Raw genomic sequence first — 12,414 nt, 5'->3', positions numbered from 1 at the left:
ATAAACGATGCTTTTCAGCAAGTGGACGAAAAGCCATACAGCACTAAGAGTCACGGCTAAAATATCAAAAATGAATACAAACATTGATTAGTAGGTGGGGAGTGACCACAGATGGACACACAGGTCTTTCTGGGGTGAAGAGGTCCTAAGTTTGGATTGCAGTAATGGGTGTAGGCCTCTGCATATTTGCTGAAAATCATAGAATTCTGCTCTCAAAATGAACACAGATAGATGATGCCTCAAAAAGCCTGTTCAGAAAAGTTCCTGAGAAGGAGGTAACATTAGCCCATACCACAGATGAGGTCACTGGGGCTGCAGAAGTGTGAAGTGCCTGCCTAGATTAATTCTGACTCCCAGGTTTGACCCAGGGCACCCTAGTGTCACCCTCGTCCGTGTTTATGCTTAGAATTTGTTCAGTCTTCAACCACCCCAGCAGGAAGTGTAAGGCAGGTAGGACATTGTGTCCAGCTTCACCTCAGAATACCAAGGTTAGCACAGAGAGACACCAAGACCAACACCCAGACACCCCCCCCCCCCCGCCTGCAGAGGCTGTACTCACTCCTCGGTGAGGCCGCCGAGTCTGCCCAAGGCTCCGAGGACGGTGCTCTCGTGGGCTTCCCGCAGCTGTGTCTGCAGCACCGCGGACAGCGCCCACTCCTCCATCCACACCTACACCAGGCAGAGGGACACAGTGAGGGCGAGAACTCGGCCAGGGTCTGCGTCTTCAGTCTTGCTTCCCTGGACCCTGCCCTTTGTTTCTTGTTTTGTTTTGAAATCCCATTCTCCCTCTGCTTCATTCACATCTGTCCCTACTTGCATTTGGTCTCAGAGCATCTCAACTGTGCCTTCTGTGGAGTGAGTAAGCGACCTGCTTTTCTCGGGACAAACGGTCATCAACTGTCCCAGCTCCATTCATGAAACAGTAACGGATCTTTTCCTAACTTTGCTGAGTGCCATGTTGTCCTCTCATAGATTTCCATAGACACACGCGTCTCGTCCGGGCTTTGTTCTGTTCTGGGCATCTGCCTGTTCACTTCTGCAGCAACACCAGTGGTGGAGCCAGGATGAAAGCCCTGGTGGCTGACTCAGTGCTGGTGGTGAACAGTGAGCCTCCTGCCATGTTCCCTGCGGAGACGGCAGGTGCTCCGGCCGCTCCCTGTGGCTGCGGCGACTACCCAACCTCGGCAGCCTAAAGCAACCCAGACTCATGTCCCGTGCTTCCGAGGCGAAGTCCAAGCAGGTGCAAAGGAGCTCAAGCCCAGCCAGCCAGCCACAGGCCTGCCATACTCCTCCGGGGGTTAGGACCCACAGTCTCGGCTCTTCCACGTCCAGAGGGCGCCTGTACCTCTGCCTCACAGACCCTTCCTCCAACGTCTACACCCCACCTGCTTCCCACAAGTGGTCTGGGCAGAGTGAGAAGCCTGCTTCAGCGTGGGCAGCTGCCTGAGGAGTGTCCTTGGACCACCTGTCCTGCGGCACCACGCACAAATTCCATCATTTCTAGCAACTTCTCTGAGTATCGGGACACAAAGCGACCTAGGCGTTTGGGGATCGGAAAACGGCGAGGGAAAGGCCTTCATTCTCTGGGGCTGTTCCTCTCCCTCCGTGGCACTTTGCTTCCCTGAAGTTCCCTCCTCACGTTGTTCATCGACACGGAGAGGAGAGACGGCAGTGGGAGAGGAGGTGGCCCTCTGGGGGTAACTCGGGCAGAAGAGTCCCGACACCTGTCCAATCAGCTGATGAGGTCACCACCACTGCTGGCCTTCGGAATGCAAAGCTGCACAATTGTCCGCTCCCAAAGTGAGTCCAGGACCAGCAACCCCAAGCCACGCCCAGAGCGCTGTTGCCCCAGCGACTTCAGACTCCCAGTGCAGAGTTTTCGGCCAGTCCCGGCTCTTGCATCGGAAATGAACCTCTGGTTTTGGTCGGCCCCAGGAAGTGAGAAGGCGGATGGTACGGAAAAGGCACAAACCGGCAGCATCCCGCAGGGGCTGCTGGGAGTGTCCAGAGCCTGAGTCTTCACATGGAAGCTGGGGTCTGGAGACCGGGAGGAAGCCGTGGAAATCACAGAACCGTGGGAGTCGGCTCCCGGCTGAAGTCACCCAGCCACTTGTGCAGCTCAAACCTATGTCCCACAAAGCTCCCGGGGACCCTCGGGAGCCCGTGTCAGAGGCACAGGACGTCACCTGGGGAGCTGCCCCGGACCCCAGCCAGCTTCCCCCTCCCCCTCAGCTACAGATTCACTGGCCCGGGGCCCAGGACTCGGTATGAATCTGATGGACTGGGTTTCATGTAGATTCCTGGGACAAATACCAGGCCCAGGCCACTGCCCTGTGATGATTTCCAAAGCCACATCCTCCCTGTACCGCAGCCACCAGGTCTCGAACACGGGGTGGAAGTAGGAAGATCAGGGTTGTCGCCAAGCGCAGGGGCTCACACGTGGCTTGTGGCACGGCAGTGTGGTGCAGCCGGCAGGACGGCCCCAGTCAAGGTCTGCTCACTCCGTGGCCACCCTGTGGCTGCACTTGCCTAACGCGGTCCTGTTTTCTTCCAACTCTCCACAGCTCCACGGAATCGCTTCATAAACCTTGGCTAGTGGTCTCTGCGACATGGGTGGGCGGCCCAGGCCTGGGAGACGGCCCCCGGGGACTCGGGCTGTGCCCACCGCCTCTGCCCCAGCAGGCAACCTCTGTGCTCATGCAGGTGGCTCCCAAGGCAGAGCAATGCAGGTGCACTGCCCGGAAGTCACGGGCGGGACCTGGGAGCACGGGGTTAAGGAAGGTGCCTCTCACAAGAACTGGCTTTGGTATGGGAACGAGCAGCCGTCCACAGGGAGCAGCCTGTCACCGGCCAGCACGGTGTCTTCCAGGCACCAGGGGACTCCGGCTACCGAACACGCTGTTTTAGCCCCCTGGGTGCATGTAGAAGGCCGCGAGAAAGGAAAACGTGTGCTCTGTTGTCTGCTGCACGCGCAGGGTCCTTCTCTTTCATTGTCCATGTCTCAGAACGTCAAGTTGCTGCACACCACATTCATGCTGCTGCCCCAAGCCCTGGCTGCAGCCTCTGTGGCTTGAGACAGCTCCGATTTTCCCGCAGTACCGGAGGCCGGAAGCCCGCTGACAGCAGGTGTGGGTGGGGCTCCCTGAGAACCCCCCACTTCTGGAAGCCCCGGGTGTCCTGGCCCCAGGCTGTGCCGCTCCAGCCTCTGCTTCTGTCACTGCCTCACCTTTCGGCCCCATGGCCTCCATGAAGGGCCCCATGATGACATCGGGCTAACTCCCACCAGCTCAGGACCCTCCCCTGAGCCACATGGCCCAGTCCCTTGTGTCACGTAAGGCTGCACCCATACAGGCTCTGGGGGCTAAGGGACGGACACCCTTGGGGGCCCTCATTGGACCTGTGGCTTTACTACCGGGTTCTAATCTCCAAATGCCCCTCCCGCCGAGGCCCCGCCCCTGAGATCCCCGCACCTGTTCGTCCTGCTGCAGCAGCTCCTGGAAGAGGCGCCACTGCTGCTTCCGGAAGCGGTCGGACTTTCCCAGCTGCCGCGCCGCGCTTGCCTGCACCTCCTGCCGCAAGCTCTCGCATTCGGCGCCCGGGAGCCCCGCCTGCCGGGGCAGCGTCTGCAGGAACAGCACGTCCGCCAGCTGCTGGAAGGTGCGCACCGTGCCGCGGAACAGCTCCTGTGGCCGAGAGCCACGCCGGGTCAGGCCCGCGTCCGCCCTGCGGCGCTTCCCGCTTCTTCCATGCTCGCCGCCCGCATGGCACAGAGGACCCGGGGACGGAACACGCACAACACACACATGTGCACACACACATACCCTGAGGCACGCACTCACACACAGAAACACATCTGCACACACACATGTGTAGGCACACTCACGCACACACCCCAATGTCACCCACGTGTGCACACACAAACACGCACTGATACAGACACACCCATATGCATACACAGCACACAAGCACACAGAGACATGCACCCATCCACTGACACACATGCACCCAGAGACACATATACATACATGTGCACACCCAATGACACACACACATACATGCACACACAGTTTCAGGGTACACCAGCTCCCTTGGAGCCCTCTGAGACCCCACCCCCTGGGCAAGCTCCTGACCCACCTGCTGCCCTGGTGCCCTTCCCCTTGGGCACCTCATCCCCCTGCCCTGGCTCCCTGGGTCCTGATTCTTCCCCCACCTTCCCCTGGTCTCTTCTCCCCCATCACACACACACCTGCCACGCTTGGGGGAGTTCTCGCGCATGTCTGAGCTCTCTCCAATCCCGGCCCCAGCGACCTGGACCCTCGTTCCCTGTGCAGTCAGAAGCACCCTCGGGGCTGCCCGGCTGCTACAAACCCACCCCAGGGCCCCGCCCTCAGCACGCTGCGGCTCCGCCCCAGATGCTTTTAAATCATTTCTCTAAGTCACACCCAGCACCTGACCAGTAGCTAATGACAAGTTAAATACCTGTGCACCACCTCGCCCGCTCTCTGGCAGCCCAGGAGAGCGCGGGCAGTGACCACACATCCTGAGCGCCCCCCACGCACCCGAGACTTTATGGTCTACACGGATGAACTCACTTAAGAGCCATCTTAGAAAGTCTCTGCACTCTGCCTTCACGGAGCAGGAGCCTGGGAGCTGACCCTCCAAGGGACCCCACTCCCGGTGCTTCCTCCCAGCGCCCACGAGTGCCAGCCTCCTCCACGCCCCCACACTCTCTTTCCAGGGTCAGTGCGGCGTCCCCGCCAGGCCTGGGCTTCCTCCTCCGCCCTGAAGTCTGCTCAGTGCACCCCAACCTAGGGATCCTCGTGCAACATAACGCACTCACTGCTCAGCCCTGAACGCAACGTCGTAGGCAGACTGCTCGGGACCACATCCCCTGCCCTCTGCCCCTCCCCCCCGCTCCCCACTGTCCCCTCCCTGGCTTCCACAGATGGGGAGCCTGCAGCTGGGAGCGGCTGTGGTTGAGGACGCCCAGCCAGGCAGGCACAGCCAGCATAGCCATCGGCAGCATAGGATCCTGATCCCGTCCTTGGAGAACCTGAGTTTGCAAGAGCCAGAGGCGAGGACTTCCGAGTGCAGGCAGACCGTATTGCCTGGACCCTCGGATCTGAGACGACACCTGCGGGCCACTTCTGGCGAGCCGCCCAGGGCCTGCACCACGTCCCTGAAGTCACACAGGGCGGGCATCTGGCCCGGCAGTTAAGACGCCCCCGACCCATCTCAGAGAAGCCAGGCTTGACCCCCAGCTCCCGCTCTCCATTGCACTTCCTCTGAACACAGATCCTAGGGGGCCGCGGTGACGGCTCGTGTGCTCGGGCCCCTGCCACCCATGTGGGAGTCCTGACGGAGCTCCTGGCTCTCAGCTTCAGCCTTGCCCAGCCCCGGCACGGCCACTGCAGGCATTTGGGGCCTAGAACAGCAGATGTGAGCTCTGGTTGGCTGTCTCTGCTTCTTAGAAGAATCCGAAGTGCCACGGGCAGGTGCACAGAAGTGCGCGGCCCCTCCACCGTGCCCCTGACCCCAGCATCGCCACGTCCTCCCTCCGGCGACAGCACCAGCAGGTCCCGCTCCTCGCTCACCCCCACGGCCCCTCCTGACAGCAGGCACAGGAGCCGCCTTTGCTTTCTCTGCCGATCAGAACCTGGCCGTGCCAGCCCTCGAGCTCGGCCTTCCGGCCCCAGAACTGGGAAAACGGCGTCTGTTGTTTGGGGCCCTGGCTGGCGGTTTGCCACAGCAGCCCGCTGACGCCAGTGAACAGGGACACAGCCCAAGCCTCACGACGCCCATCCTGAGGACCCCTTCACCCCCTGCCCGTGCCTGGGACTCCCTGTCCACCCGGGGCCCGCCCCCTCTGCACGCTGTGCCGGTCCCGGCCGAGGCCACGCACCTGACAGAGGAGAGCCACGGCCTCGGCGGCTTTGACCTCCTCCTCCTCCTCCAGCTCGCTGCGTGCCAGCCTCTGCCTCTGCAGGACCTCGTGGAAAGCCTGCGAGAACACACAGCGGAGGGAAGAGAAACCCACTTCCTCCCAGGAGCCCCGCCCCGCCGGCTCCTGCCTCCCAACGGGAAATCGTCCAGCCCTGACATACAGAGAAACCGAGGACAGGCCACGGTCACCCCCAGTCCTGACCACTGGGTGCCGCCCTCTGACCTGTGCTGCTGGAGACCACCACCCAGGCCTGGGCAACCCACCCCCGAGTGTGGCAGGGGCCGTGCAGACAGGGGGCCAATGACCAGCGGCCCCCGCCCTGCCCATGGGCCTGGGCCCTGGCCTGAGCGGCCAGCAGAGGCTGCCAAGGAAGGTTTCCTGGCTGGGGTGCTTGTCCCAGCCGAGTCGTGAAGATTGGGGATTTCTGGGGGTGGGGGAGACAGGGAGCACCAGGCAGCTCCAGCAGCGCAGACGGACGGGCAGGGGCCCAGCAGCCTCTGGGGCAGCACAGGCAGAGGTGGGAGGGTATAGAAGTGCAGGGCCAGGGGCCCGCAGGAGTTCAGGGTTCACTCACTTGTTCCTGCACTGTCATTCATTCATTCACTTGGTCATTCATTCATTCATGCCTGCCTGCATTCATTCAACCCCTCCTGCCTTTGTCCGGTTTCCCCTGGATGCCTGCTGAGGGCCGGGCCCGTGCTAAGGTCCTGGGCACAGAAGTGAGTTGGTGCCCCTTCCCGTACCCAGGACTCACGCCGATGTGACGGCCAGCAGAGGGCAGAGCTGAGCCCCCGCTTCTCCCTCCTCTCACCCCAAACGGATCCTCTCAACGACAGCCCCAGGGTGTGGAGCCTGGGAGGGGCTCCCTGGGTGGGAGGGGCAGCTGCTCCAGGGACCCTAGGGCCTCTCTCCGTTCTCGGGGTTCCTCCACCGCCACCACTCGGGTCCCCAGGGAGGGCCACACACGTGTGCTCCGGGCCATCCTGGATCTGGACGCTGTCCCGTCATCCCTCGGCAGGGCTGGGACGCGCTGCCCCACACAGAGGAAGCAGCAGCGTGGCCCGGATCACTCAGCGAGCGGGGCTGGCATCCAGACCCAGCGCGGCTGCCACGCACGATGGCCGAGGATAAGCAGCCCCTCCCCTAACCCCACTGCCCACATCTGGGGAAACAGAGGGAAACAGTCCTGCTTTCTCTCCCAGTGCACCTGCGAGGCGGGGTCCTTCCAGCCCCAGTGGTGTCGGTAGACTCCCTTTCCCTCCAGAAGGTGGCGCTATTCCCTCCCCTCCCCCTCTCCCCACCTCCATGAGTCGCTTGCCCGGGTCCCAGGCAAGACCAAGGGCATTTGCTAGGCTGGCCACCTCCCTGTTCCTGCTCCACTCTTCCTGGACTGGCGCCCAGGAAGTGAATGTGCCATACACATGGGACACGCTCGCCGCCTTGACCCACGAGGCACTTCTGCATGCATTGGCCACGCCCTCTGTCCAGACCCTCCCCTGCCCCCTCTGCAGCCCCCCAGGCAGTGTGGCTCCCATTAGCGGTTCACAGACAAGGACTGGGGACCCGGGGTTGGCGGGGGGAGCTGGAAGCCGGCCTTGTGTCTGGCAGGTGCCGAAGCTTCCCGTGCATGGTTAACGGGGACTGGCGCCCACTCCGCTCGGCCTGCGTGTGCCCCGGTCTGGGCTGTGGGGGTCACCTTGAGGAAGTCCTCTGGGCTGGTGGTGGGCTGGGCCTCGGCCAGGAAGCCTCTGCGCTCCTCTTCCTGACCCAGCGTGAGCCGCGCCATCCTCTCTGCCTGCTGAGCCAGGGATGCCTTGGCCAGGTCCTTGCCTCGCTGGACAAACTCTGTGATGGAAATAAGCCACAGGACAGCAGGTGACCCCCGGCAGGGTCCTCCTGGGGCCAGCCCCGCGTCTCTTGCCCAGGGGGCGAGGCAGCTGCTGCCGGCTGCACAGGAACACGCCGGGGCCTCTAACTTCTTCTAGGGGCCGACACCCTCTCTGTCTGGAGCCCTGCCCACTCTCAGGAAACAGCAGAGCTGTCTCCGGGGCCGCCTCTCCACAGGTGGACCCTGAGCTGTCCCACTCACCACGCAGCCGAGCAGAGCCCCGTGTCTCTTGTGCAGGACCACGGGGTGCAGCCGAGCGCCGTGGCTCGCCTCTGAGCATTTCTGGCTCATTCCTGGTGTGAGACCCACCCCCACGCCTCCCAGGCCCCCCTGCTGCAAGACGCTGGGGTCTCCGTCAGCCTGCGTGGAGCAGGCGACCTTGGCCTCCCATCAGCTCTGCGTACAGAGAAGTCCGGTGAATGACAGGTCCCTCCTCCCGACACTGGTTGGGGCGGCCCCAGCTCACGCCTGCTGAAGCTCTCTGCCTCCTCCCAGAAGGCCTTGTGCTGCTGGGTCAGCAGCTCCTCCCTCTGGCGTGCGGACAGCTTCCCCTCGGCGCTCAGCAGCTCCAGGCCGTGGGAGATGGCAGCCAGGCGGCACCTGGTCTCTTCCCGCACCTGCAGCCGCAGGGCCTCCACAGCTTTGGCCAGGTGCGCCCGTCCCATGGTCCTCTCCACGGCGTCCTGGGAGGAGAGACACAGGGGCGCTGGCCTCTGGAGGAGGTGAGAGCTCAGACAGCACCCATGTGGTGCTTGGCCCCCAGGGAGTGCTCCCTGAAGGAGGGGTCCCTCCCATGGGAAGGAACCCCACAGAGCAGGGGATGGAGGAAAGCCCGCCCCCTCCAATCAAAGCAGCCCCGGGAATACCCAGGTCCTCAGGGAACGCTGGCATCCCCCCCTCCCCCCCGCCCCAGGCTCCCTGCCCATGTGGTCACTTCAGGGACAGACTCTGCCCAGGACGTGTGGGCCAGAGGCAGGCTCGGGTCCCGTGCGTCTCAGAGCAGCAAAGGGCCACAGCGTCAGCAGGGCCACGGGCACCCCCCTCAGTCTGAACCTGATCTTGCCCGGGGCCCACAGCTGCCCAAGCTCAGCTCAGGGTCCCCTCCGCCCCAGGCCACAACCACAGCCTGTCCCTGCTCCCCCCACCTTCCTGAGCTCCCCTGCATCGCAGGCCAGAGGCCCTTGCTGGGACAAGGACTCGGCCCCAAGCCTCCCGCTGTTGCCTGCAGATCCAGCCCCAGCTCCTGGCTGCACCGGGCCTGTGCTGACGGTGCCTCCGGCTGGTTCGCCCTGCCTGGCCAGGGCTTACTCAAGTGCACAGGCTCTGTGGTCCCCTGATCTTCCGCACCCCAGGGCCCCTGCCCCTAAGCTGTTTCGAGGGATCTGCCCCAGGCTGGACAGAGAGCCCCTGAAGACGGGGCCAGGCCCGAGTCGCCGGGTCTCCCTGTTTACTGCGCTGTGCTCGTCTGTGTCCTAGCAAACGTGACCGGGCAAGGGGACCGTCCCCCGAGACGAGACCGCCAGGGTCCATTCTGCACAGCTCTCCTGTCTTTCAGTTCAACGACGCGGCAGTGGTCAGCGGCCTCGGACCGCTAGAGGGCGCAAGCGGATAAGCAGAGGCGCATGCCACGTGCTGGTGGGGGAAGGGCACAGGCCAAGGGCCTGGGCAGGCGGCCCCCTAAGGTGTGGGTGTTTAGACTCCAGGGCGAGCCCCAGGCTCCACGGGGACAGCACAGGCGGCCCGTAATGTTCCACGAGTGACAGGGGCGGACCGAGGAGCACGGGCAGACGGACAGGGGAGGGGCGGCTGCTTGCTGAGAGCCCAGGAGTCCCCTGGTAGAACCCGGGCAGGCACAACCGTGGCTCCACCTTCACCCGGCCCCAGCCACGCACGTGAGGGCTGAAAGGGGGAAGCTTTGAGAACAGCCAGGGCAGCCTGTGCGCCATCGGCGTCCGTTTTCCCAACACCAGGCCAGCCCCACCTCTCTGAGCGCCCCTTCCTTCCTCCTGTCTCTAGACTGAATGTGATGGTGGCTGGGTCCCTCCTAGGGCTCCTCTGGGAGGCTACGTGACGCCCTCCAGGTCTGGCTGCTCGTGGTTTTTCTGTCACTCCTTTTTGCCAACCAGACACAGGCAGGGCCGTCCCCCACCCCCCACCCCCCAACAGGTATTGCAGCAACCGGTTCATGTCCACTCTCTACGCCATGGGATCATGGGCGCTGTGGGGTCCCCATTTCCCAGATGATGAAACCGAGCCCCAGAGAGGTTAAGAAACGTGCCCAGTAAGATGTAGGAGCCCAGGTTTCCTCCATGAGGGGCACAGGGGTGGGCAGTGCAGGTGCCGGGGGGCTCGGTGCCCCCTAGTGTCTCAGGATCTGAGTCTCTGAGCTGAGGGCAGGTGGGCACCAGCTGCAGCGTGCTGGGGTGTGGCACCACCTGGGCTGGCACACAGGTCTGGAATGGACCTCACCGGGCTCAGAGGATGGGGCAATGGGGCAGTGTGCCGTCGGAGGCACACTCCCTGGGCCTGGGCCAGTGGCCGTGCACGCACAGGCAGCGCCCGCAGCCTCACGGAGAAACCACACGGGGACCAGGACACCACGGGTCATTCTGCACCTGCGCACGGCCTGTCTGCGGCAGCTCCGAGGCCCCCTGCTGTATAAATCGGGTGACCGCAGCTCCGAGAGGTTAAGCAACACGTTGACGATCACCTGGCTCCCAATGGCCAAGCCCAGGTCTGAAGCCGGGTTTGCAGAATTCTCCAGCCCCAGCCTCACAGAATCAGAATCATCTGAGGATTTTCAAAGCCTGGGCTACCAGGGCCTCTACTCCACACCAGTCGGGTGGGAGCCTCTGGGGGTGGGGTGAGGCCTGGGCTCAGGGCAGACAGGTGAGCAAACCGATGCTCTACCTACACTGCCGGGCAGCACCCCGGCAGCTCAGGCCATCGTCCGGGAGCCTGGAGCTCTCCGGCCTGACTCAGCCAGGATGTCTGTAGTAGGGAGCACCTGGGAGCCGAGCATCGGCCCCTGCGAGACCGTCGCTGTGTGACGTCGGATTTGAGAACCAGCGCTGTGCTGCATAGTACCATGCACTGCACCACCTCCACTTAATGGAGGACTGGGTGGGTGGGTGGTGGAGAAAGGAACAGATGGGTGGGATACGGATGGGTGGATGAGTGGATGGAGGGATGGGTGGGTGGGTGGGTAGATGGATAGAGGGATGGATGGATGGGTGGGTGAATGGGTGGATGGGTGGACAGCTGGAAGGGTGGATGGATGAATGGATGGGTGGAAGGTTGAGTGAATGGGTGGATGGGCGGACAGGTGGGTGGGTGGACAGCTGGAAGGGTGGGTGGATGGATGGATGGATGGATGGGTGAGTGGGTGGGTGGACAGCTGGAAGGGTGGGTGGATGGATGGATGGATGGGTGAGTGGGTGGGTGGACAGCTGGAGGGGTGGGTGGATGGATGGATGGATGGATGGGTGAGTGGGTGGGCGGACAGCTGGAGGGGTGGGTGGATGGATGGATGGATGGGTGAGTGGGTGGGTGGACAGCTGGAAGGGTGGGTGGATGGATGGATGGATGGATGGGTGAGTGGGTGGGTGGACAGCTGGAAGGGTGGGTGGATGGATGGATGGATGGGTGAGTGGGTGGGCGGACAGCTGGAGGGGTGGGTGGATGGATGGATGGATGGGTGAGTGGGTGGGTGGACAGCTGGAAGGGTGGGTGGATGGATGGATGGATGGGTGAGTGGGTGGGTGGACAGCTGGAGGGGTGGGTGGATGGATGGATGGATGGATGGGTGAGTGGGTGGGTGGACAGCTGGAAGGGTGGGTGGATGGATGGATGGATGGATGGGTGAGTGGGTGGGCGGACAGCTGGAGGGGTGGGTGGATGGATGGATGGATGGGTGAGTGGGTGGGTGGACAGCTGGAAGGGTGGGTGGATGGATGGATGGATGGATGGGTGAGTGGGTGGGTGGACAGCTGGAAGGGTGGGTGGATGGATGGATGGATGGGTGAGTGGGTGGGTGGACAGCTGGAGGGGTGGGTGGATGGATGGATGGATGGATGGGTGAGTGGGTGGGTGGACAGCTGGAAGGGTGGGTGGATGGATGGATGGATGGGTGAGTGGGTGGGTGGACAGCTGGAAGGGTGGGTGGATGGATGGATGGATGGATGGGTGAGTGGGTGGGTGGACAGCTGGAGGGGTGGGTGGATGGATGGATGGATGGATGGGTGAGTGGGTGGGCGGACAGCTGGAGGGGTGGGTGGATGGATGGATGGATGGGTGAGTGGGTGGGTGGACAGCTGGAGGGGTGGGTGGATGGATGGATGGATGGGTGAGTGGGTGGGCGGACAGCTGGAGGGGTGGGTGGATGGATGGATGGATGGATGAGTGGGTGGGCGGACAGCTGGAAGGGTGGGTGGATGGATGGATGGACGGGTGAGTGGGTGGGCGGACAGCTGGAGGGGTGGGTGGATGGATGGATGGATGGGTGAGTGGGTGGGTGGACAGCTGGAGGGGTGGGTGGATGGATGGATGGATGGGTGAGTGGGTGGGTGGACAGCTGGAGGGG

The 12,414-nt window shown here is 63.1% G+C and overlaps 1 protein-coding gene across 2 annotated transcripts in view; it reads right to left on the bottom strand.

Annotated features, from left to right (window-relative positions):
- EVC (EvC ciliary complex subunit 1) overlaps positions 1–12,414 on the bottom strand; it is a 53,113-nt gene that overhangs the window by 15,299 nt on the left and 25,400 nt on the right. Inside the window, exons 9-13 of one of the 2 annotated variants that reach the window (XM_062212864.1) lie at positions 8,299–8,515; positions 7,641–7,789; positions 5,903–6,001; positions 3,471–3,683; positions 560–669 (exon numbers count right to left, since the gene is read on the bottom strand). In XM_062212864.1, coding sequence (XP_062068848.1) covers positions 560–669; positions 3,471–3,683; positions 5,903–6,001; positions 7,641–7,789; positions 8,299–8,515 — 788 coding nt within the window. The remainder of the gene's footprint in view (positions 1–559; positions 670–3,470; positions 3,684–5,902; positions 6,002–7,640; positions 7,790–8,298; positions 8,516–12,414) is intronic. The other variant, XM_062212865.1, reaches the window with a different exon arrangement.

The sequence above is a fragment of the Lepus europaeus genome, chromosome 16 (assembly GCF_033115175.1).
Source record: "Lepus europaeus isolate LE1 chromosome 16, mLepTim1.pri, whole genome shotgun sequence".
Lineage (NCBI taxonomy): Eukaryota > Metazoa > Chordata > Mammalia > Lagomorpha > Leporidae > Lepus > Lepus europaeus.
This window is presented reverse-complemented; position numbering and strand designations above follow the sequence as displayed.